At 47.7% G+C, this 22,955-nt stretch overlaps 3 protein-coding genes across 6 annotated transcripts; 2 read left to right on the top strand and 1 right to left on the bottom strand.

Moving 5' to 3' along the window:
- Positions 1–172: 172 nt before the first annotated feature.
- On the top strand, positions 173–4,057 carry SRSF2 (serine and arginine rich splicing factor 2). 4 transcript variants are annotated; one of them, XR_012583200.1, is made up of 4 exons: positions 173–534; positions 1,072–1,382; positions 2,499–2,608; positions 3,126–4,057. XR_012583200.1 is itself a non-coding variant. In XM_074555077.1 (2 exons), the coding sequence occupies exons 1-2, from the start codon at positions 173–175 to the stop codon at positions 1,373–1,375; spliced, it is 666 nt and encodes a 221-aa protein (XP_074411178.1). In that variant the 3' UTR covers positions 1,376–4,057. The 4 variants fall into 4 exon arrangements, 1 of the variants encoding a protein (XP_074411178.1); XR_012583202.1 differs by having other exon boundaries at positions 1,072–1,841; XR_012583201.1 differs by having other exon boundaries at positions 1,072–1,841; positions 2,499–4,057.
- On the bottom strand, positions 2,089–6,442 carry METTL23 (methyltransferase 23, arginine). The gene is made up of 5 exons (XM_005495146.4): positions 5,914–6,442; positions 5,729–5,833; positions 5,403–5,640; positions 4,988–5,072; positions 2,089–4,689 (listed from the first exon to the last, which is right to left on the bottom strand). The coding sequence occupies exons 1-5, from the start codon at positions 5,992–5,994 to the stop codon at positions 4,488–4,490; spliced, it is 711 nt and encodes a 236-aa protein (XP_005495203.2). The 5' UTR covers positions 5,995–6,442; the 3' UTR covers positions 2,089–4,487.
- On the top strand, positions 6,414–21,336 carry JMJD6 (jumonji domain containing 6, arginine demethylase and lysine hydroxylase). Its single transcript, XM_005495145.4, has 7 exons — positions 6,414–6,773; positions 7,515–7,903; positions 11,162–11,448; positions 12,684–12,819; positions 12,936–13,074; positions 14,085–14,212; positions 15,831–21,336. The coding sequence occupies exons 1-7, from the start codon at positions 6,645–6,647 to the stop codon at positions 15,865–15,867; spliced, it is 1,245 nt and encodes a 414-aa protein (XP_005495202.1). The 5' UTR covers positions 6,414–6,644; the 3' UTR covers positions 15,868–21,336.
- The last annotated feature ends 1,619 nt before the right edge of the window (positions 21,337–22,955 follow it).

Raw genomic sequence — 22,955 nt, 5'->3', positions numbered from 1 at the left:
TCCCTGCGGACCCCGCGGCTTTCCCCTATGCGCTGTAGCTCTCCTCCTTTTTGGACTCGCCCCGCGGCGTGAGGCGCGTCGCCCTTAGGGCCGCGCCGGCTGCTGACCCCCTTGAAACCCCTCAGGTTTATTCTCTTCGTCCACCGCCGCCCCTCAGGGGCTCCTGCCCACCATGAGCTACGGCCGCCCGCCGCCCGATGTGGAGGGCATGACGTCCCTCAAGGTGGACAACCTGACCTACCGTACCTCCCCGGACACCCTCCGGAGGGTCTTTGAGAAATACGGCCGCGTGGGCGACGTCTACATCCCGCGGGACCGCTACACCAAGGAGAGCCGCGGCTTCGCTTTCGTGCGCTTCCACGACAAGCGGGACGCGGAGGACGCGATGGACGCGATGGACGGGGCGGTGCTGGACGGCCGGGAGCTCCGCGTGCAGATGGCCCGCTACGGCCGCCCGCCCGACTCGCACCACAGCCGCCGCGGGCCGCCGCCCCGCCGGTACAGCAGCAGCGGCTACGGCCGCCGCAGCCGCAGGTGAGCGCCGCGGAACGGGCAGCGGAGTTTGGGCAGTAAAGGAGATGAGCCTCAGCTGTGCGCTTGTGCAGTGGGAGCCGTTTGTTTTCATGTTGGTTGCCTAGAGAGGTAGCGAGGTCTCCGTCACTGAATGGTAGAGGCTCAGAGTCGAGCCATGCGCTCTAGGCCGATCCTGCTTAAGCAGGAAGGTTGGACCGGCTGACCCGCTGTTGCCCCTTCTAAGCGGACCGATTCTGGGACTCTGTGTCCTTTTCCCAGTGAGTTTTGCGGTGGGGCTGGGAAGAGGAAGTGGGGGTTTACTAGAGGTTTATTAGCACAGGCACGTGGCGTTCCCTCGGAGTGGAAGTTTCGCCCTGTAGTAGGTTTAGCCCCCGGCCACTCACTCTGAACAATGGCGCCCTCGTAACACTCATTTTCTTGCCCACGTGCGTCCTGTTCCGCCTTCCCTGTCCCGCAGCACTCGCTCCGGTCCGTGCGTCACCTCTGAGCAACTTCTAACGCGCCCTTTTCTTTTTCTTTCCTCCTGGTGTGTTTTAGCCCTAGAAGACGCCGTCGCAGCCGATCTAGAAGCAGGAGCCGCTCTAGGTCCCGCAGTCGGTCCCGTTACAGTCGATCCAAATCCCGGTCTCGCACACGCTCTCGGTCTCGCTCCACCTCCAAGTCCAGATCTGCCAGGAGATCCAAGTCAAAGTCCTCATCTGTCTCCAGATCCCGATCCAGATCAAGATCCCGGTCTAGATCTAGAAGCCCTCCCCCTGCCTCAAAGAGGGAATCCAACTCTAGATCCAGGTCTAAGAGCCCTCCTAAGTCTCCGGAAGAAGAAGGAGCTGTATCCTCCTAGGAACATGGTAATGTACCTCGGGGTCAGCACAGGATGCATGTTACTTTATTAGATCGCTTAGGTGGGGTGTTGGGTAGTTCTTGGAGCATTAATAGCCTGAACCAAGTGAATCCTAGTGGGGCACATTGTTAGTTGTTGGTTTTGGTTTTTTTTTTCTTGAGCAGTGATTTTTTTGGTTATTGATTTAGGGAAATAATTACTGAAGGGTTTTCTACGGAGAAATTTTTTTTTTAAACAGAGAAAATGTTTTATTGCAAGATTAATGCCTTGGTTTTAATAAAATATTGTATGAGACGCAACCTATGATGAAAATGACTATTTCTTACTGTATTTATCCAACATCTGCATTTTCCCCTTTAAAGCTGCGGTCTCCTGTTTGCTAAAAGAATATTGGCCAGTATTGCAGATTTTAACTGATTTGGCTGATCCTCCAGGGACCAGTTTCTGTGGGCGTGTGTTGGAGCAGGTTTGTCTTACACTGTTAAAGATACACTATCCTTTTAGAACGGAAGATCGGTTCAGTGGCCGTTGTACTGACTGGAGGTAATAACTGTCCTAGAAAAGTGGTAAAATTCCTTGCAACGAGAAAACCACGGAAACTAGTTTTTCCTCAAGTCGACATCTTGAAGAGGCATCTAAGGATACACTGGGTGGGGAAAGGATAGTGTGTCTTTAACCCTTCAAACTGTTTGGTCCTATTTTTTAAAAGGAAAGGGCCTGAGCTAGCTCTGGAGTTAGATAATTGTAGCAAAATTAGTCACATTTTCGGTTTTGACTGCTAATTAGAGCTTAGTTAAGTCTTTATGAAGAAGTATTAGTTTTGTAACTTTTATAAAACTCTGAATAATTGAGTGGTGAACAGGCTGAATTGAAGTTAATGGTGGCTTGATCCACAGCCTGGTGCTTATTCTCCTTTGTAACTAAATATTTTAACCAAACCTTACATTTGGCCTCTGAAGTAAAGCAACACACGGGGGGGGAGGTGGAACACTGTGGAAATTCCTAAAACTTAATTAAATTAGTCAAAGCCAGTTGAAACACAACTAGAAGTATCCCTGAAGTCATCCACACCCAAAATGGACAAGGTAGAAACCTGGCTGAATTTTTCTCTCTTCAAACCTAGATGCTTCAGCTAAATGAGAGCCCAGATAAAGGACGCCTTTGGGGGGAAAAGATCGCTTGAGTCTTCAGCCCATTGGAGAGACCCTGGCCGAGCAACCAGCTGTTGAAAAGGTTATTTTGTAACATTTTGTCTAACTTTTTACTTGTTTAAGTTGCGCCTCAAGTGGCAGATTTTACATTTTATGTGCCATTTTGTTGCTGTTATTCAAATTTCTTGTAATTTAGTGAAGTGAACGACTACCGATTTCAATATTGGCTTGGATATTTGAGGTAAAACTTCATTTTTGTTTATATAGTGCTGACTTCTATTGGAAATTAAAATCGATGGTAACTTGCTGCCTCCAGTTTCATACTGAGGAATCATGCAGCCATTATATGCTGATAGCTAACTGTCAAAAAGTACTTTCAATTTTATTTTGAATCCTTAAATAAGTCCACAAAACTTCAACTTGAAACTTACTGTAAATGTTTGTTTTGTTTTTTTTTTTAAGTAAGAAAAACTTTGACTTAAAATAGCATCTTCAAATTCAAATTGATAGAAATCTTTTCAGGTGACAGTTGATATTTGCAAGGATTGTTTTACCAGACTCAATTCTAATCTCTTCTCTTATGTATTTTTGTGCACTAGGCGCAGTTGTGTAGCAGTTGAGTAATGCTGGTTAGCTGTTAAGGTGGCGTGTTGCAGTGCAGAGTGCTTGGCTGTTTCCTGTTGTCTCCTGATTGCTCCTGTGTATGATGCCTTGTCGTGCAGAAACAAATGGCTGTCCAGTTAATTAAAATGCCTGACAACTGCACTTCCAGTCACCCGGGCCTTGCGTAAAATAATGGAGCATACAGTGAGCACATCTAGCTGATGATATACACACCTTATTTTTTCCAGAATGGTAAAACTTACCAACCTACATATATGAACTTACATATGAGAATTGTAATGTTAAGCAAAGAAATGGTTCATTCCTTTGTAAGTACTGATTGGTGTATCTTTTGCTTAAGACATTCTGTACTATACCCACTGTCTCTGTAGTTAATATTAAACATTTTTTTCTGTGTTAACTTTTCTCAACTTAATGTCTTGGGTCAGCTTATTTTTAGCTTGAAAAGATTTCTGCAATTATACTGTCAATGTTTAACTTCTATATAGTAACTAAATGCATTCTACTGCTTATAAATTTTATCCACTGGGGTTGCTTTGAAATTACCTTGGGCAAACGTTAATTAGTATTGTTACTAACCCAATGCTGTGTGGCAGGTGGTACCACACCAGGCCACGAGCACAGACCCAGCCTGGGATGGTGTTTGGGAGGTCCACACTGAGCAGTTCTAATAATTGCATTGCTGTGTGCTTGCCCTGGCTCACCAGGCTGCTGCTTGACAGGGGCTGATCTTTACAGTGATGATTTCTCTTGATTTGGTACCAAATGACTTGTAACTTCAAACATCCTGTGTCAAGGGTTATTGTAATGCCTTGTTTTATCTTATGCATGTATGTTCAATGGGAATGGAAACATCTGAACACTGGCAGTATGGCTTTGTTGAGGATTAAAAGTACTTTTCTACAAACTGAGGAGTTTGTATGTTCTAGGGTAGTGCAGTCTCCACACATTCATTTACCAACAGAGGGGCTGGATTTTGTATGTGGGACTTTGGGAAGGATTCTCAGTCCTGGGAAAAGGATCTTATGGGAATGGGTTTTTTATTCTAAGAGTGCAGTTACCTTTTCATAGCTGAAGCTGTGGATATAGGCTGGATCTTGTGGCTTTCCAGGTTAAACTCTGTTTTGTAGTGACTCACATGATGGAATTGAGGCTCTGAACTATTTCATGCACTTGGGGGAGGAACACAAATTTCTCAAAAGCCATAGCTAGAAAACCAAACAACTTTATTTTTACAATGCATGTTTTAAGAATTGCTGCTTCCCCAAAATATCCATGAGGTTTGCTGTAAGCAGGACTGTTCTGTGCAGCTCTGTGCTGCAGTGAACAGCTCAGTATCACCTTGTACTGCAATCTGAAGTGGAATAAAGAGAAGTGCCCTCTGACTGTGCTAGTGAGATGATCATCATTTCAATTGTGTGTCTTCCTGGCATGGAGGAGCTGGCCAAGTGCTCTTTGTCTGCACCAAAGGAGTGCAGGGGAACGTGGCTGCTCTTCAGGTTCCATTTGTGGAGCAGAGCCTCGATAGACCAGTCAGCACTGAGGGGAGGAAAAGGGGTGCAAACCTCACCCAGGGTTATCACTGCTGCTGTAACTCCAGCAGCCTCTCTCCAAACTAGTGCAGCACAGAGGGGTTTGTAGCAGTTTTCTACATGACACCAAATTGAGGGTTCTTGGATTATTTTCAGATTTTGTTACCTCCAGGGTTTACTGGGCAAATAGCAGCCTGACTCACCATAAAGAGCTTTTCTGAGTCAGAGTGGTGCTGCCACACTCAATGTTCACCCACAGCTGAGACAGGAGTGAAAATTTGAGTTTTAAATATGTAAAAATTTACCTTCGGACTTGGTATGTTGTCCAGAATTGAGCATGTGGGTTCTTCTCCAACAAGAAGTAAATTGTAGTTAAAATATCTTCAAAGTCTGTGTAGTTTGGGGAGATAAAGCAGTCTGGGTTAGTCTCAATTCCAGGTGTAGATAAATCTGCTATGAAATGGTAATTATAAATCAATGCAAGCACCGTGTTTCTGTGTATGAGAGACACAAGCAGGGCATGAAGAGACTCAGTTATTTACCTAATCTTCTACTCCCACACCCTCAGCTGGATTTATGACATCTCTGAACTAGAATTAGCCCAGAGTAACAGGGTCAGTAGCACAGCATCACCTGATCCACTGACACTGTTCCCAGCAGTACTTGGGACATGAACTCCTTGCAGTCACAAACCAAAGATACCGAAGAGCATTAACGTACCTTTGGGGTCAAAAAAGACATCCGAGCCCAGGATAACGTCTATGGGTGCAAGAGAGAGCAACTCAGGGGACACGCGGCCCCAGGTGAGGCCGAGGACGGGCACGTGTGGCAGGCGGTTCATGAGGCAGCTGCTGCGGCAGCTCTGCAGGCACTGGGGCAGCTCCTCGCTGTCCGACAGGATCACCTGGGCACCGCACCTGGCGGCCACCACGCCGGGGAGGCTCACACCGGCACCGATCTGAAACCACAGCGCGTTCGTGGGGACCGTGGGCGGAGCCTGACCCGCGGGTCACTGCAGGGGGAACCGGGCGGGGAGCGGGCAGTACCTCCAGCACTCGCTTGCCGGGCAGGCTCCGCCTGTGCGCCCACAGGTATTGGGCCAGGACCACGGCGCAGGGCCACACGTACGTGCCGTACTGCGAGTCCAGCACCTGCAAGACACGGGGCGAGGCGCTGTGCCGGGGTCCGGGAGCTGCCGCCGTTCCCGCGGTGTCCCGGCTGCCCCCGGTACCTCGGGCACGCGCACGGCCAGCGCCGCCGGACCCTCCCGGAAGCGGTACCGCCGCGCGCGCTGCCGCCGCGCCGCCGCCATGGGCCAATCACGGGCAGACACGTATGGGCGCCAGGCCGCGCCGGCCAATCCGCGCCTCCTCCCGGCGCGACGTCACGCGGAGCGCCGCCGCGGGCGCTGATGGCGATGAGGCGCTCGCCCAGCCGCGGCCTCCCCCCGGGGCCGCGGTTATACCGGGCCGCTCCCTCCCGCACCGCTACCCCGGCGGGGCGGGGCTGGCGCCTCCGCGGGCCGCTTCCCGGAGAAGGGAGGAAACCGGGTGACACGCGGTCGGCCCGCCACTGTCCGGGGAGCAGCAAGCGCGGAGCGCCGGCCCGCCGCGGGAAGGGCAGCGGCGGCGGGGGGCTCCCGGTGTGGCCGCGGGATTCCGCCGCTAAGGGCACCCGGTGCCCGCGCTGCCTCCGTGCCGCCCGCGCTGCCCTTCCTCAACATGGCGGCGCGGGGGCGCCGCTTCCCCAGCCTGGGCCAATCAACGCCGAGGCGTGGCGGAAGCCGGGGCGCAGCCCGCCAATGGGAGTGCGGCGGGGGCGGGGCCGCGGCGACAGCGGCGGCACGGGGTGAAATTTCTGGAAGGTGCGGCCGGAGCGGGGCCGGGATCGGGATCAGGGTCGGGATCGGCAGCAGGGTCGGGCCGGGGGCCGCGAGCGGTGACGGCCCCCAGCGCCGCCGCCATGAACCACAAGAGCAAGAAGCGGATCCGTGAGGCGAAGCGCAGCGCCCGGCCCGAGCTGAAGGACTCGCTGGACTGGACCCGTCACAACTACTGCGAGACCTTCCCCCTCAGCCCCACCGCCTGCAAGGTGCGCCGGGCGGAGGGGAAAGAGCGGGATCAGGAATGAAAGGCTGGGAATGGGGAATGGAGAATGGAGGGGGGAAATTGGGAATGGAGGGGGGTGCGACTGAGAGAGTCCTGCGGGGAAGGGGAGAGACCTGAGGGGAACGGAGGGGGCTGGGGAGGCGGGGTGGGGGCACGGCTGGGGACGGGGAGCCCAGAGGGGACGAGGATGGAGAGGGCGACTGAGGGGATTGGGAGCGCCTGAGGTGAAGGAGGAGCTGCGGGACGGCTGATGGGAGGCGGGAAGGGCCCTTGCCCGAGGCTGGGCTTGCCTCAGAGCTGGCGGCACCGAGAGGTTGGGTGAGGGACGGGACTTTCTTCCCTCCACGTGGCGAGGCTGTGGGAAGGTCAGGCCCGTCGGGGTGGAACGGGCACCCGCACAACTCCCAGGAGCGCTTCTCGGTGTCCCGAGGGAGTGACACGCAGCAGGGATGTGTCACCAAAGGGCAGGGTGGCCTCTCCGCCCCGGAGCTGCCTCGGTGCGGAGCTGTGCCAAAGGCTGCAGGCGGCGGCTGTCACTGATGTGTGCAGGGCCAGCAGAAACGGGGCTGCAGCCTTGGGGAGCTTAAAATAACCCAGAGGCAGCTCCACAGCCGCGTGGTGTGTGGAGCAAAGGATACGTGTGAAGCACCCCCACAAGCCAGCACAGCTCTAGGACGTCAGTCTGTCCTAATATCTGTCCTGCTTTCCTCCCTTGGTTTTACAGGATAACGTGGAGAGGGCCGATGCACTCCAGTTAACAGTGGAGGAGTTTGTTGAGCGCTATGAGAAGCCTTACAAGCCCGTGGTGCTGCTGAACGCTCAGGTGGGCTGGTCTGCCCAGGAGAAGTGGACGCTGGAGCGGCTCAAACGCAAGTACAGGAACCAGAAGTTCAAATGTGGGGAGGACAATGATGGTTACTCCGTGAAGATGAAGATGAAATATTACATCGAGTACATGGAAACCACACGTGATGACAGCCCCCTGTACATCTTTGACAGCAGCTATGGAGAGCATCCCAAGCGAAGGAAACTCCTGGAGGACTACAAGGTCCCCAAATTCTTCACTGATGATTTGTTTCAGTATGCAGGGGAGAAACGAAGGCCACCCTACAGGTAGAGTGACAGCAAGACAAAACTCATTTCCAGCTCATTGGTTGTTCCTAAATAGCTGAGATTGTCTCATGTAAAAAAGGGATATTTTTACATCATCTCTGAAATGAATGTACCTCTGTAATCCTGCAGGAAAGAAGGGCAGATTTTTAATTATAATAATTTTTTCAATTTAAATTATTTATATCATAATTTCTCCCTTTGCCACCCGTGTTGCTACAGGTTTATGGTTTAGGGTTTTTTTTTTTTCATTCTATGAAGTCAGCTTACATCACTTCTTAGATTTTTTTCAGAAATTACATAGTTACTGAGAACTGTAAAGATCAGTTTCTTGCTGTGTATGCATTCTAGTGTTGTAATTTTACATACCTCAGGAACAGCTCCTGGGTTTTGCACCAGTGGCTTATGTACAGTGTGGAATTTTGTTTAATTATGAGTCACTCCTTTTAAGGTAAAGATCTTAAGTTAGATTAGGATCTAATATGGGCACCAGTTCTTAGCTCCCCTTTAGATGGTTTTGAGAGAGAATATTTCACATCTATGGGGTCTTTTCAGCTCTTTATTTTTGCTTCAGCTTGGAAGAGGGTGAAATGACATTTCATTCATAAATTCAAATGCAGCAACCTTGTGTTTGGGCTGCTAAGTAAAAAGCCATTTTTATCTATGTTACTATGACACTTCATAGCACTGTGAGCTTAAGTTGAACCCTCCCAAATAATTAAAGTCTTTCCAGTGCCATTATAATTGTCAGACAATGCCTGTTGCTCTTTGAGTGCCATGAGGCTGTGATGTGGTTTATTTAAATAAAATTGAGCAAGAGCTCATCAGTAATGGCACTTTGCACTCTCTCACGTGTCTGTAGTTCAGTTGTGCTTTTGCAGGAGTGAAGCAAGAACCTGATTCCATTTGAGACAACTGAAGGAGGTGTTTTTACAGTGCTTTTCATAATTCTCTTCCAAGAACATACAATGCTGTGGTCAAACACAAAACCACGCTGGGTGTAGTAGAACTGGATACACTTAATGACCTGGAGATCATTTACCCAAGTTGGAGGTGAATGAGAGAATCTGGTTGTGACTCATTTATTTTGCTGTCTGTGTCCTCCACAGGCACTGCTGAACTCCTTGCTCTTGATCTTGGTATCAAACTTCTTGTATTTTCTGAAAAATGTGGGTATTTTTCAGGCTTTTTTGTGAGCTGAGTGATACACAAGAGCACAGTAATGCCTCCTGGAGTTAGAGGGTTCACCTAGGTACAGAAATGAGTGTGCAATACTTCTAGAGCATAATTGAAAATCTGATAAGAAGTGCTGCTAATCATATGAGGAGGATAGGACCTCTGCATGTTGATCTCTGGGTTGAGAGGTGTGTGATAGTGTGGAGACCTTAAAAGAACAATTGGTGCTGTTTGGACATTTTTATTGGCATTGTTCCTCTTTAAAATAAAGACAGTAATTTCTGGGAGCCATTTACTGAAGGAGCTATTTTAATTTGAGGAAGGCAGCTGGGGTTTGCTTTCAGATTGAGTTTAGGAGTTGTGAAGTTTTTAATGGTAAGTTTGATGTCTTGGGGCAAACTGTGTTTTGTTCATTGTAAATTAAGTGCTGGTAAATGACAGTGTTGCTAAATAAGGAGTTTAAAACCTGTGTGTAGATTCAGGTTATTGTCAGAAAAAGGATGTTGAGCAGTGCTTCTGTCTGTGCCCTCAGACAGACCTTCATGTGTCTTATTTCTTCTGATTTCTTAACAAAAGCCTTGACTGTTCTGCCTGTAGTTTAATCACCTTTCTAAGCATAAGAGAAATCTAAGGAGTGAATTTGCAATAGAAATGACCAACACCTGCTTATTTACAGCTCCTTTGTGAAACAGGAAGAAATCATCTTGATAATCAAACTTTACAGTCCTACAATTCATGCTGACAAATGATCTTTCAAAACCAGTTTGATTTACACCTGCACTGGAAAGGGGAGATGGAGAACTTGCTGGTTTTGCATCCTTCTTGCTGGGCATCACCCTCCTGTCACTACACCATGGAGGATTGTGTTGGTTTCTGCACTCTTTGCTGCCAGTTAAACAATTATTGCTTTTTCTTTTTTCTCTTGGTGCCTGGTATGAAGTCACCTCACATTGCTTTTTCTGGTCTTACTGCTCTGTTCCAGAGAAAATGAGCAGTTGAAGGTGCTGCTGCAGTTAAACATGTACAGCAGATAAAGTTCTCCACTGGGAGAAATAAACCTTGTAAATGGGCAGTGGGAATATAAACCTCAAATCCTGAATGGGCACTGGAGAATAAGCTCCATGTAGTTAAGTGTTGGCATGAAAAGCCTCTTGTGAATGAACAGAAGGGGAAGAGAGAGGCCAGGGTTGTGTAACTTGCTCTGTTCCTTGTTGTTGCTTTTTGTTCCTCATTGTTCTGCAGTTCTGGTCTGTTCGAGCAGCAAATTCTAGAAAACCATTGGAGAATCCTCCTCCCTAGGAAGAATCCCAACACAGGCAGTTGGGACTTAATCATGCTCATCAACTTTGAAATAATGATTTTATTGAATGATTTTATTTATTAGGAAGAATCCCAGCACAGGCAGTTGGGACTTAATCATGCTCATCAACTTTGAAATAATGATTTTATTGAATGATTTTATTAATGATTTTTTTTATTAGGAAGAATCCCAGCATAGGCAGTTGGGACTTAATCATGCTCATAAATTTTGAAATCATGATTTTATTGAATGATTTTATTAATGATTTTATTTATTAGGAAGAATCCCAGCACAGGCAGTTGGGACTTAATCATGCTCATCAACTTTGAAATAATGATATTATTGAATGATTTTTTTTATTAGGAAGAATCCCAGCACAGGCAGTTAGAACTTAATCATGCTCATCAACTTTGAAATAATGATTTTATTGAAGAACTGTTTAAAACAAAATACGGCTATGACACATAAAAACTCATTTTCACTTACTTATCCCACAGTCATTCCTATCCCAGTTCATATTGGTTTTTAGGTTAAACTCATGTTGTATCCTTTTGTTGCAGTGTGAACTTCACAAAATCAAGAATGTAAATTCATACTGGTTTTTAGGTTGAACTCCTGTTATATCCTTTTGCTGCAGTGTGAACATCACAAAATCAAGAATATAAATGTAACTGTATTTACTTTAATTTCTAACTGAATGTGCAATGAGCTGCTGTAATTGTCTGTCCAACATGAAGAAAGGGACCTGCCTGCTCTATGACTAAAGCATTTTTCCCACTATGCAGGTGGTTTGTGATGGGCCCACCTCGTTCTGGAACAGGAATTCACATTGATCCCTTGGGCACCAGTGCCTGGAATGCCTTAGTGCAGGGCCACAAGCGTTGGTGCCTGTTCCCAACCAGCACCCCCAGAGAGCTGATCAAGGTGACCCGGGAGGAGGGGGGCAACCAGCAGGACGAGGCCATCACCTGGTTCAATGTCATCTATCCTCGGACACAGCTTCCCACCTGGCCCCCCGAGTTCAAACCCCTGGAAGTCTTACAGAAACCAGGAGAGACAGTCTTCGTGCCAGGTATGTGCAAATGTCTCCAGGAAGGAAATCTAGGAGGAAAAAAAAAGCATGTTTGTAACATTCCTGTGTCATGGAGATGAACGTTTCAGCTTTCCATTTCAGCTTTTTCCATTTCTTACAAAACAAACTGAGCTCATTTTGGGACTGTTCAGTTACTCCTGAATGTCACAAAACCTGTATGACCTGTGGCATAGGATTGCATGTGATACAGATGGCAAAACAAATGGGATTTAAATTGCAGCATCACAGGACTGTATTCTGAACTAAATTGCAGTAATAGAAAGCTGTCAGGGCATAAAATAATAGAGGTGTTTGAGCCCCACTAAGTCTTAGACAAAAATGTTTGAGTTTATACATGCTGGAGCAAATTCATGGTTGAGTTTTGCATGTGGATTTTTCTTAGCTGTGGGAAATGAACTACTTAATGCACTGACACCTTCCACCCACCTCTCTGTGGTTATGCTTCATCTTGCATTTGAAATCAAAAGCTAAATAAAGCTTTGCTGAAGATGCCCTTCCCTCTGAGTGGCTGCACACTGTGTGCCCATTGTAAGTGGGGGTGAGGTGAGTTCAGTAGCAGATTCTAACCTCTGAATCTTGCATCATTTATGTGCAGCACAGCCCATAGTTTGTGTCCACATTGCTTGTGTCTAACATCCAGCTGATTTGTTGTGTGAAGGGTGCCTTGTGATTGTCTTGGCACTTATTAGTGACTCCTGAGTGTACCTTCTGTTAAGAGTTTGTAGCTGTCAGGTTCCATTAAACTGTTCCCTCAGTCTTTTCTGGGCCTCTAAGTGGGTTGTAAGAACTCCACTATTTTTATCCCGTGTGGAAAAACAATTTTGCATCTATGTTTAAATGAAAGGTTAGTCTGTAGTCATAAGAACCTTGCAAAATCAGCGTGGAAAGTGCTCTCAGCTGAACAGAAAGGGCTCTGTGCAGTCTGGGTTACAATGGCTGCTGCTGTTAAATAAACTGTCAGCAGCCAGTGTGGTGCTGTCAGGTCACATCTTAGTCCTGCCTGTGAGCTGGGTAATTTGGTCAGAGCATGGAGAACCTGTCAGGCACTGTGATCAAAGCTGAAATAAGACAGGAAATATAATGGGTTGGAAAACTCACCTGGGTTTGGGAGAAAAGCTCCAGTTCCAGCTGCACTGTGGGAAAGGTGTTCTTGGCTGTTGTTGAACTTGCTCTCTGCCAGGCAGCCACCAATGGTCACTGGTGTTGTGTTTTAGGTGGCTGGTGGCACGTAGTCCTCAACCTTGACACAACTATTGCCATCACACAAAACTTTGCCAGCTGTACCAACTTCCCAGTGGTGTGGCACAAGACAGTGAGAGGGAGACCCAAACTGTCACGGAAATGGTACAGGTAAGAGATTCAGTGCCTTTCTTTGTATGTTTTCCATTGAAAACAAAACCTAAAATATTCGTTAATGTGCAGTGTTACAATTCAAAGGCTAACCCTGAAATTTTAACTGTATTTAGGATCCTAAAGCAGGAGCATCCTGAATTGGCAGCCTTGGCTGATTCAGTTGACCTGCAGGAATCTACTGGTATTGCTTCTGACAGTTCTAGTGATTCTTCCAGTTCATCAAGTTCCAGCTCCTCAGACTCTGATTCAGAGGTAATGCTTTTTGCTTTAATACATGATCCATATTTTGCATTTACATTGTTTTAACATGCCTTCATTCTTATATTCATGCCATATGGAATAAATTATTAGAAAGCAGCTAAATCCATCTACATGGTGGAGGAGCCAGTGATTTTAGCAGGTTCTGTTTGGTGTAGCCTCTCTTCACATTGCTAAATGGATTCAATCTGTTTGATCCATGTCTATATTATATATGAATCTGTCACTCATTTAGCTTGTGGAAAATAGCTGCAAAGTGAATGTTCTAAAAATTGGGAGGGGGAAAAAAATGCAAAACAGGTCAGTTATGACATGGGACTCTTGTCAACATCTAAATCCTTCAGAAGCCAAAGTCTTCTCTTGGAAGATGAGGTCTGTGACAGTGTTCACAGGGGTCTCAGGATGAGGGAAGAGATGAGGATCTGACTCCATGTTTCAGAAGGCTTGATTTATTATTTTATTATATATATTATATTAAAACTGTACTGAAAGAATAGAAGGAAGGATTTCATCAGAAGGCTAGCTAAGAATAGAAAAGGAAAGAATTAATAACAAAAGCTTGTGTCTTGGACAGAGAGTCTGAGCCAGCTGACTGTGATTGGCCATTAATTAGAAAGAACCACATGAGCCAATCACAGATGCACCTGTTGCATTCCACAGCAGCAGATAACCATTGTTTGCATTTTGTTCTTGAGGCCTCTGAGCTTCTCAGGAGAAAAAATCCTAAGGAAAGGATTTTTCTTAAAATGTGTCTGTGAGAGGTCCTTCTAGGGACCAAAAGGAGCACATTAATTGTCTTGCCTCACCTCAGCTTCAACCAGTGACAAAATCCAAAAACATTTCTGTTCCTGATTTTTAAATGCTTAATTTAAAATTTCCTTGGTGCGTCCAGCCTAAAACAGCACATTCAGGGTTGCTGAGCTCAAAGAACTTGTGGTGAATTGCACAGCACAGACAGTTGCTGAGGTTCCTCTGAGTTGTGGTGTTATTTTTCCACGCTGCAGTGTGACTCTGGCTCTGAGACTGAGGGGACGATGCACCGCAGGAAGAAGCGGAGGACGTGCGGGATGATGGGGAATGGGGACACCACTTCCCAGGACGACTGCGTGAGCAAAGAGCGCAGCTCCTCCAGGTGACCCCGGGCAGCTGTTGGGTTTAAACAAGCACAGGACATGCAAGGGAAAGCTGGCACACTTCACATAGGGGATTCCTTATTCCTTACAGTATATTCTCACTGCCCATTTACAAGGTGGTGTCGTCCCTCCGTGAATTATTTTAATTGTTCCAAACAGAAAACTAAGATTATTGATGTTTTCTTTTTAAAAATCAGGGGTTTTATTTAATAAACAGTCTTATTGCTTTTCCTAGTCGTCTCTTTTAATAGATGAGAGGATTTGATTTTATCTTTGTTTAATGAGAGAGGTGGGATGTTATAAACTGCTCTTCAGAGAGCACAAATGAGTAGTGAACAGTTAAAGATGAAGAATGATCAGGCAGCACTGAGGTTTCAATGTCTTGTTCAAACAGAAAACCTTCAAGTAGTTGTATGGTTTCTCTTACTGCTGCCTGAACTATTTCAATTTATTCCACTGCTTTATCTGTTAAAGACAAAATTCATCCTAAATTCCAAATGTCTGTGTTTACATTTTAAATAAATAAATACATACATAAATATTGAGCAAGTTTCAGTCAGTGTGGAAGGAGGCAACATTAATATTGCAAAATCAAGGATAGTTATGCTTAGGGTAAAGTTGCTGAGGAAAGCAGTTCTCTGGACAGGCGAGGTTAAAAAGAATAAAACACTGGGAATCTGGGAGTGTACTGCAGGGAAGAACTTAAACATTCTTTGCTAAATGAAGCATTTTTCTCATATAGCAGAGGCCTGCCAAAATTCTTATGCAAATTCCTTGCAGCTTGGTTAACCAGTGCTGCTGGGTTGGCTGCCTGCCTGCATTAGAGTGCTGGCCAGCTCTTGGGTGCTCCAGGTTTGGCATGGAGGCAAGTGCTTGGCTTGGTGTGTGGCTTGCTAAAGAAGGTGTGCAGCAGTAATTTACCTGAGGAAGTCCATATTGCAGCATGATTCCAGCCTGACTTCCCAGTGTGGGACTGCCTGGAGGCCTGTGTGCTCCTGTGGATTGCTCTCTTGTTCCCTGCAGTTGCTCATAACTGAATACAATTGAATTACAAGTACAGAGCATCATTAAAGGTTGGGGAGAACTGTGCTGGCTGCTTATTTTGCCCTGGAGGTTTCTACACTTTGCTTGTTATGACATTGTCAAATCCCATTTTGGCAGCCAGTGTGACTTCAGGGAATGAGCAGCAGCAGAGAACAAACCTTTAATGCAGACCTTGGTTTAAAATGAAAGCTGTAAAATGAAAGCTGTAATCTGCAGATTACAATGCAGATCTGTTCTTCTGAAAAACTCATGCACTTTTAAATTATTTGCCATTCAAATTTTGAAATGAATACCCTAAATATTGAAAATTAGCACCTTGCTTAAAACATTTGCTTTCTGGGTTTCACTGTTCTTCCTCCCATATGTTGATTGTGTCACTCTGTGAGGGTGGGTGGGCGTTCTCTTCCAGCTGTGTGATGGCTTAGTTGCTAGAAATGCTTCCAAACATGAAATCTTAACCTTGCTCATACAATGCTGGAGGCAGAATAAGCCTGAGATGAATCTGCATGCTGGGATCTTGTGCCCTGATCCAAGGGAAATGCTTAAAGGCAGTTGTACCTTTTTTTTTGACAGGATTAGGGAATCTTGTGGAGGCCGCAGCTACCCCTGAGGGATAACACCACCTACCCAGAGGCAGCTGCTGATGGAAGCTCTGTTAGCAGCCAGCCAGCTCTGTCCTACTCCCTCCTGCTTCTGTTTCTCACACTCCTTAAGTTTTTGTTACTCTTCCTCGATCCAGACATCTTCGTTTCGTGCTGTCCAAGGTTGGCTCCTGAATAACCCGTAGGGGAACACCCCAACTGTGTCCTTTGTGCAATGCTTTGTCCCCTCTGACCCCTGCACTACAACCCAGCTGTGGGTAAGGACATGCCAAGTATTTCATGGGTCACAGAACTGGCAAGGAAGGCAACGGTCAGTTTTTAAAGAACTCTTTTTAAAACCAGCAGGTAAATGGAAAAAACCTGCCTTGTTTTGACACTGTCATATGTTTACATGTTGTCCTGTACACTTGAGGAAAGGAACACCAGCCCTTTTGGCCTATTGGAATGATTGGTGGATCTCACACCAGAATTTTGGGAAGAACAAGGAGGAAATGAGCTTCTGCAAGAACTGAGCTGTGGAAGATGAGTCCTTGGGTCTTACCCTGCTGCAGGAGAACGTTGCTGTCAGGGCTGTGTATGTCCCATAAAATCCTGGAATTTGGGCACCTGGAAAGAACCCATCAGGATCCTTGAGTTCAACTCCTGGCCCTGCACAGAAAGCAAGAACCCCACCCTGTGCCCAAGAGCATTGTCCAGACACTTCATGAGCTCACACAGGCTCAGTGCTGTGACCATTGCCCTGGGGAGCCTGTTCCAGTGCCCAACCACCCTCGGGGTGAAAAACATTTTTGTGATATCCAACCTAAACCTGCCCTCACTCAGCTCCAGCCGTTTCCTTGAGCCCTGTCACTGGTCACAAGAGTGAAGAGATTGGTACCTGCCCCTCTGCTGTCCCTCATGAGGATGCTGAAGACCCAAATGAGGTCTGACCTCAGTCTCCTCCAGGCTGAACAGACCAAGTGACCTCAGCCACTCCTCATGCAGTTCCCCTCTAGACCCTTCACCATCCTCATGGCCTCCTTTGGGTGCTCTCCAATGGCTTCATGTCTGTTAGATGTTGTGGTTCCCAAAACTGCCCAAAACTCCAGGACAATCCCCTCCCTTTCCTGTCTGGTGATGCTGGGCCTGGTGCCCCCAGGACATGGTTTGCCCTCTGGGTGTCAGGGCACTGCTAACTCAGATCCAGCTTTCCACCAAGCAGGAGTTCCCAGACCCCAGTGCAGAATGTTTAACTCCTCATGGTTGGTGATTGCCCATCTCTAATTTGTTGAGGCCTCTCTACCCTTGAAGGAGTTGACAGCTCTTCCCAATTTAGTATTTTTGGCAAACTTAAAATTCTTCCAGTCCTGTGTCCAAGTCATTCTGGAGGATGTTGAAGAGCACAGGGATGAGGATGGAGCCCTGCAGAACCCAGCAGTGAGCAGTGCCAGCCTGGTGTCACCCCAGTCACTGTCACCCTTTGTGTGCAGCCTGTGAGCCAGTGGCTCACCCCTCATGGAACACCGTTAACCAGCTGTGGGCTGCACAGTTTGTCCAGAAGGTCACTGGGAGAGACAATACCCAAAGTTTTGCTGAAATCCATGAGGTGACATCCACTGTCTTTGTTAGATCAGTGAGGTGGGTCACCCTGTCACTGAAGGAGATCAAATTCAACAAGCAGGCCTTTCCTTCCTGGAGCTGTGCTGGCTGTGACTGATGCCTGCACTGTCCTCCAGGTGTTTCTCAGTTCTTCCCAGATATCTCTTCCATTATTTGGCCAGGCACTGAAGTGGGACTGACAGGCCTGTGGTTTCCAGGGTCCTCCTCTTTGATATTGAAAACTGGGACATTTGCCAGCTTCCAGTCAGCTGGAACCCCTTTGGATTCCCAAAACTGCTCAAAAATCATGGAGAGGTTTTGCAATGACATCAGCAGCATCTTGAGGATTCTCACATGAGTGCCATGAGGTCCCATGGATTTGCAGGCATCCATGTGGAGCAGCAGATCCTGCTGCTTTGGGGTCAGCTGGAAGTTGGACATTTTCACAGTCACAGTCCTCCAGCTCAGGGCACTGAGACCCCTTTGGTCCATCATCTGTGCTGAAGACAGGCAAAGAAACATTAAACACTGTTTGTAAGGAGACCATCCTCATCCTGGAATGGGCCAGTGTTATTTCTAATTTGCTTTTTGCCATTAATATATTGGAAAAAACTCTTTTTTATTTCCCTCACGATTCTGGCCAGTTTTGTCTCCAGTTCAGCTTTGGCCATGTGAATTTTCTCCCTACAGTGGCAGCAGCATTTCTGTGTTCTTCCCGTGCCACCTGACCTTGCTTCCACTGGGCAAACACCTTCCTTTTTCATCTTATTTCCAAGAGAAGATCCCTGTTCAGCCAAGGAAGGGAAGGTGAATGCCCCAAGCACTGAAGCAATCTCAGCAGAGGTGACCACCAGCCTGAAGCATCTTTTGTGGTCTGGATCTGTGTGCTCCATGCACACACCTGAGGTGCAACACCTGAACCAGCAGCAATCCTTCTGCTTCCACTCTGTCAGGGTGACAGGTGACAAAGCTGCACTTGCACCGTGTGATGGGAAGCTCAGTGGAGCAGGAGAATCCTGGAGTTTCTTGCACAGCAAAAACTGTGCCAGGAAAAAGCGTTTGCCAGTACTTCCAATCCTTCAGGTGTGATGTTTAGCACAAGGCAACTGCTGACAAAGTCTGACTCTGGCAGGATCACATGTGTGGGCTTGGAACACCAAACATTTCTGGGGCTGTGGGCTCACTCAGGCCAGTGCAGTCCACATCCCCAAATGGCTTCTCTTTGAGGTTGTACATTCAGACTTTTCTGAAAGATGCAGTGCCAATTTTAAAGGACTGAGGAGGGGGACATGTTGTTGTTTTATGCTTTTTAAAAATGCAATGTGTTGTTTAAGTCTGTGTGGATGCATTTGTATTATGCCAGGTAAAGCTCTTGTCCCCAAGGGATCTTTTGGAGCTGCTGGTTTGTTCTGTTAGCAGGGGCTTGTGCTGGTGGTGTCTCTGTGTGGCTGAAGGTGCTGCCAGGAAATCTGAATTTCCCATGGGCTGCTTCAGTGGGTGCTCTTGGAGCCCTTGGAGGTGGCTACAGAACTCACTTCAGCTTTCTTTGAGAGAGAAAACTTGTCAGCAGAAGTGCTGTGCATGTAGGAAACACACAGCAATGCCCAGGCACTGATGAAAGAGCAAATTAAAGAGAGATTAAAGCCTCAACTGTGACTTTCTTAAACGTGTTGGGCTTGGTGGAACCTGGAGTGTTGCTTTTCTGGGCTCTCTGATCCATTTTTAACCTTGTCTGTTCCTTATTTAAACACTCCTGGACCATATCCTTTTGTATAAAGGAATCCTAAATATGTTGTTTTGGGATCTCTGTTTTTGAGTCTTTTGTGCCAGTAAGAGCAGTGTGGTGGTGGGAAAAGGGAAGTTTTATTGATATCTTTTTTAGCTGTCCAGACTCCCAAATTTCCTGTGCTAGATAGCCAGGCATTAGCAAGCACACTTGCTCTGTAGCCACTGCAGATTCTTCCACAAGATCACTTTTTAAAAAATCCTCCAACTTCTCCACCTCCTGGCATTTCTGGCCAAGGCTCAACAGCCTGGGAGCCTGCACAGTCTGTGTGTGTCCTCTCAGAGCTGTCTGCAGCTGCTGCCTTTTGGGATCATGTGGGGCCTGCAGAGGTGAAGGCTCCCAATGCTCAGCTCTGTCACAGTCCTTGCAGAGCTGTCCCTTCCTCTGTGGTGGCTGGGCAGCCCTCAGTGAGCTGCAGCTGCATTTGACACAGTTTGCACAGTCTGAAATCCAGTGTGAAAGCCTGATTGCTGTGCTGGGAAAGCCACACCTCTGCCTCTGGAAGCACAGGGGGAGGATGCAGCGTGCAGAGCATTCTGCCATGCCTGTCAACTCTTCCATAGTGTGAAATAAAGCAATCCCAGGGGAAGCCTGTGTTGGTGTGACACCCCTCACAGAAGAGCAGCATGTTTGCAGCAGACATCATGATACCAGCAGCCCTCTGCTGACTGCTCCACAGGGCACTCCCTGCTGTGAAACAGTGTCTGTGCAGGCTCACCTGGCAATCAGGACTCTGGGATCTCCAGTTCTTCCACTTCTGGCTTTTACCTGAGCCACTCTGGGGAGTCTTTGAGCAGTGAGGAAAATCCCTACCTCACAGGGCTGTTGTGAGGCTGAACTGCAGTTGCTGTGTAAGATGCTTTGAAGCCATCCACCCACAAAAATGTTCCATTCATCCTGAGCAACCTGAGCCTTCTGAGCCTGGTGGGAGCTTTTTGTAGCAGAAAACATTGGGGATGTTGTTGGACACTCTTGGCCACGTGGTGTTCTGTGGTGGCCCTTCCAGAATTGCTGTGTGCTACATAAATTGTAGCAGAACAAGACTTGCTGTTTTCACCAGGGTTGAGCTGCTGCTGTTCCATGGCTTGCTCTAAACAGGGGGTCCTGCTAGAGCAGGATCTGGTTTTAAATAGGACTAGATGCAATTTTCTCATCAGGGAGTCAGCTTCTCTGGCCTTACAGGAATGGGAGGAGCTGGTGCTTCCCAGGCTGGCTGAGGGAGGAACAGTTAAAACTGTGCTCCCTTTGTGCCTCACTCTGTGGGAAGCTGGCTGGGGCCAGTGGGCTCTGTGCTCTCATTTCTCCAGGCTTGTGCTTCTTGGGACATCTTTGTCTCTTGTTCCAACCCTGCTGCTTTTGTACTCTGGAGGCCCTGGATGCAGCTGGTGCAGCACCCTGTGCACCCCTCATGTCCTTGAGGAGATTTCCTCATTTCCTGGAGCCCCAGAGCAGCAGCACAGCTCTGCCTCGCTGCTCTGTTCCCCAGGGATGGCAGAGAGCCTCGGGCTGGGTGTCATTGTCACCTGCTCCAGGAAAGGTGATGGGATTTGGGAGCTCTGCCTGTGCTTCAGAGCCTGGTGACAGACACAGGCTGGGAGAGTTCAGGAGGAAATGATCCAACACTCCATCAGAGCCACAAATGTGGGCAAGGGGCAGCAGTGCCAGCAGCTGTTCCTGCACAAGTGCTGTGGGAGCAGGTGACACCCAGGAGCCTCTGGCAGAGCTTCCTCCCCTCTCAAGCTGCTCCAGTTTGTCTTCTCAGTTACATCAAACCTCTCCAAATGCTTCAAGGAAAGACAGCAGCCTCTTTCATAGTTAACCTCTGCTCTCCTTGAGTCCCCAGCCACCGTGGGCTGGAAAATGAGACTGTTGGCTGAATCCAGCCTGGAATGCCTCTGTGGGCACATTGTAACTGGGAGGTTTTTGGCATCCCCCTTGCAGAGGGGGAAGGAAAGTGTTACCCATCTATCTGTGTGACAGTCCCACTGTCAGCTCCAAACCCTGCCACTGCCCTTAGCTGCTTTTATCACCCATCCAGCAGAGCTGGGATACTTGTCTTGTTCGGATGATTGTGGTTTTGCTTTTTATTTTAAATAAAATCAATTATTTTGCATTATCCTGTCACTTTCTTTCATGCTGTGATGATGTGAAAAAACCTTACAGGTGTGCACCTCTGTTAATTGTGCTGGGAACAGCTCTGGGGATGCTTGAGGGTTTGCCCATCTGTGCTGGGCTGGGGTTTGGAAGCTGTGGGGTTGTCCTGGCTCTGGGAGGTGAATTTAGGTTTGTTACCAGACTGTCCCACTGCCCTTTGGCCCTGCCCTGGCCTCCCCAGTCTGTGTCACAAGAGGTTTCTGTGTTGTTTCTGGTGCCACCTCACACTGCCAGGAGGGGGTTTCACCTTCCAGGTGTCTGCTTGGGGATGCCCACCATGGTAATCAGAGAGATGGAGCACTTGTCCCATGAGGAAAGGCTGAGAGAAATGGGATTGTCCAGCCTGAAGAAGTCTCCAGGGGAGGGAACCTACCACAAAGATGGAGAGAGACATTTTACAAGAGCCTGGAGTGACAGGACAAGGGGAATGGCTTCAAACTGACAGGGAGCAGGTTTAGCTTGATATTAGGATGAAATTCTTCCCTGTGAGGGTGGTGGGGCCCTGGCACAGGTTGCCCAGAGAAGCTGTGGCTGCCCCATTCCTGGAAATGTCCCAGGCCAGGGTGGAAGGGGCTTGGAGCAGCCTGGGATCATGGAAAGTGTCCCTGCCCATGGCAGGGGTGGAACAGGAGGAGCTTTAAGGTCTCTTCCAACCCAACCCATTCTGTGATTCCATGATTCTAAATAAGCCCCACATGCAGAGGGGCTCTGTGCAAGGGCTGCACTCCCACCAGAGGGGTTTGGGGCAGAGCTGCCTCAGGAGCCTGGCTGTGAGGTGGAACAAGGGCTGGGGAGATGGGAGAACTTGTGTGTTTGTCAGTGAGAGTTGTTGAAAGCAGTAACTGTTGGTAAATAAGCTGGAACAGAGTGTGGGACAAGCAGCCCTGAGGTTTTTGAAATATTTATAGCAATATATTGTAGAATGAAACACCTTGAAGAGCAAATGGCTTTGTGGCAGCAGACAGGCAATTCACCCATTTCCACATAAACCTCTGTCCTCCCCTTCCCAGACACTGCTGGAAACATTCTTCTTCTTTAGTGTCACCTATAAAGCATTTTTTTCCTCCTTTCCAGTTGCCCTTCAGCAGCTCTCCCCATGCCCAGCTCAATGCACAATTAGCAGATGAGCCCCTCCTCTCCTTGTGGATGCTCTGGGTGTGTCCATGCCTGGCATTTAACAAGCCCCAATTCCAGAAAATGCTGCAAGTTAATGGTGGCTAAAAACTGTACAGCCACTGTAGAAATGCTTTTATAATTGATCTCTCTTGATTTTCAGTCTGGAGAGGCAATTTAGAGACAACTTCACCATTCTTCCTCATTTGTAGGTATTGCTGGTGCCTCCTGCAGTCCCTCTGTGGCCTTGCAATCAGGATTTGATTTATTTTTATTCCTCTTGATTTATCTACACATCTTTCTTTTTGTGACAGCTGCAATTTCATTTCACCAAGGAGGATGACACACTGATACTTTCATTCCTGCTGGGGAGCCTGTGCTGCACCTTTGCAGCTGCTCCTTCCCTCTCCTGCTGCTCCTTCCCTTCCTGCTCCTTCCCTCCAGCCTGATGCAGAAGCAAATAAC

Source organism: Zonotrichia albicollis, chromosome 19, assembly GCF_047830755.1.
Source record: "Zonotrichia albicollis isolate bZonAlb1 chromosome 19, bZonAlb1.hap1, whole genome shotgun sequence".
NCBI classification, from domain to species: Eukaryota; Metazoa; Chordata; class Aves; order Passeriformes; family Passerellidae; genus Zonotrichia; species Zonotrichia albicollis.
The sequence above is the reverse complement of the archived record's forward strand: the minus strand, read 5'-3'. Positions and strand labels throughout refer to the sequence as shown.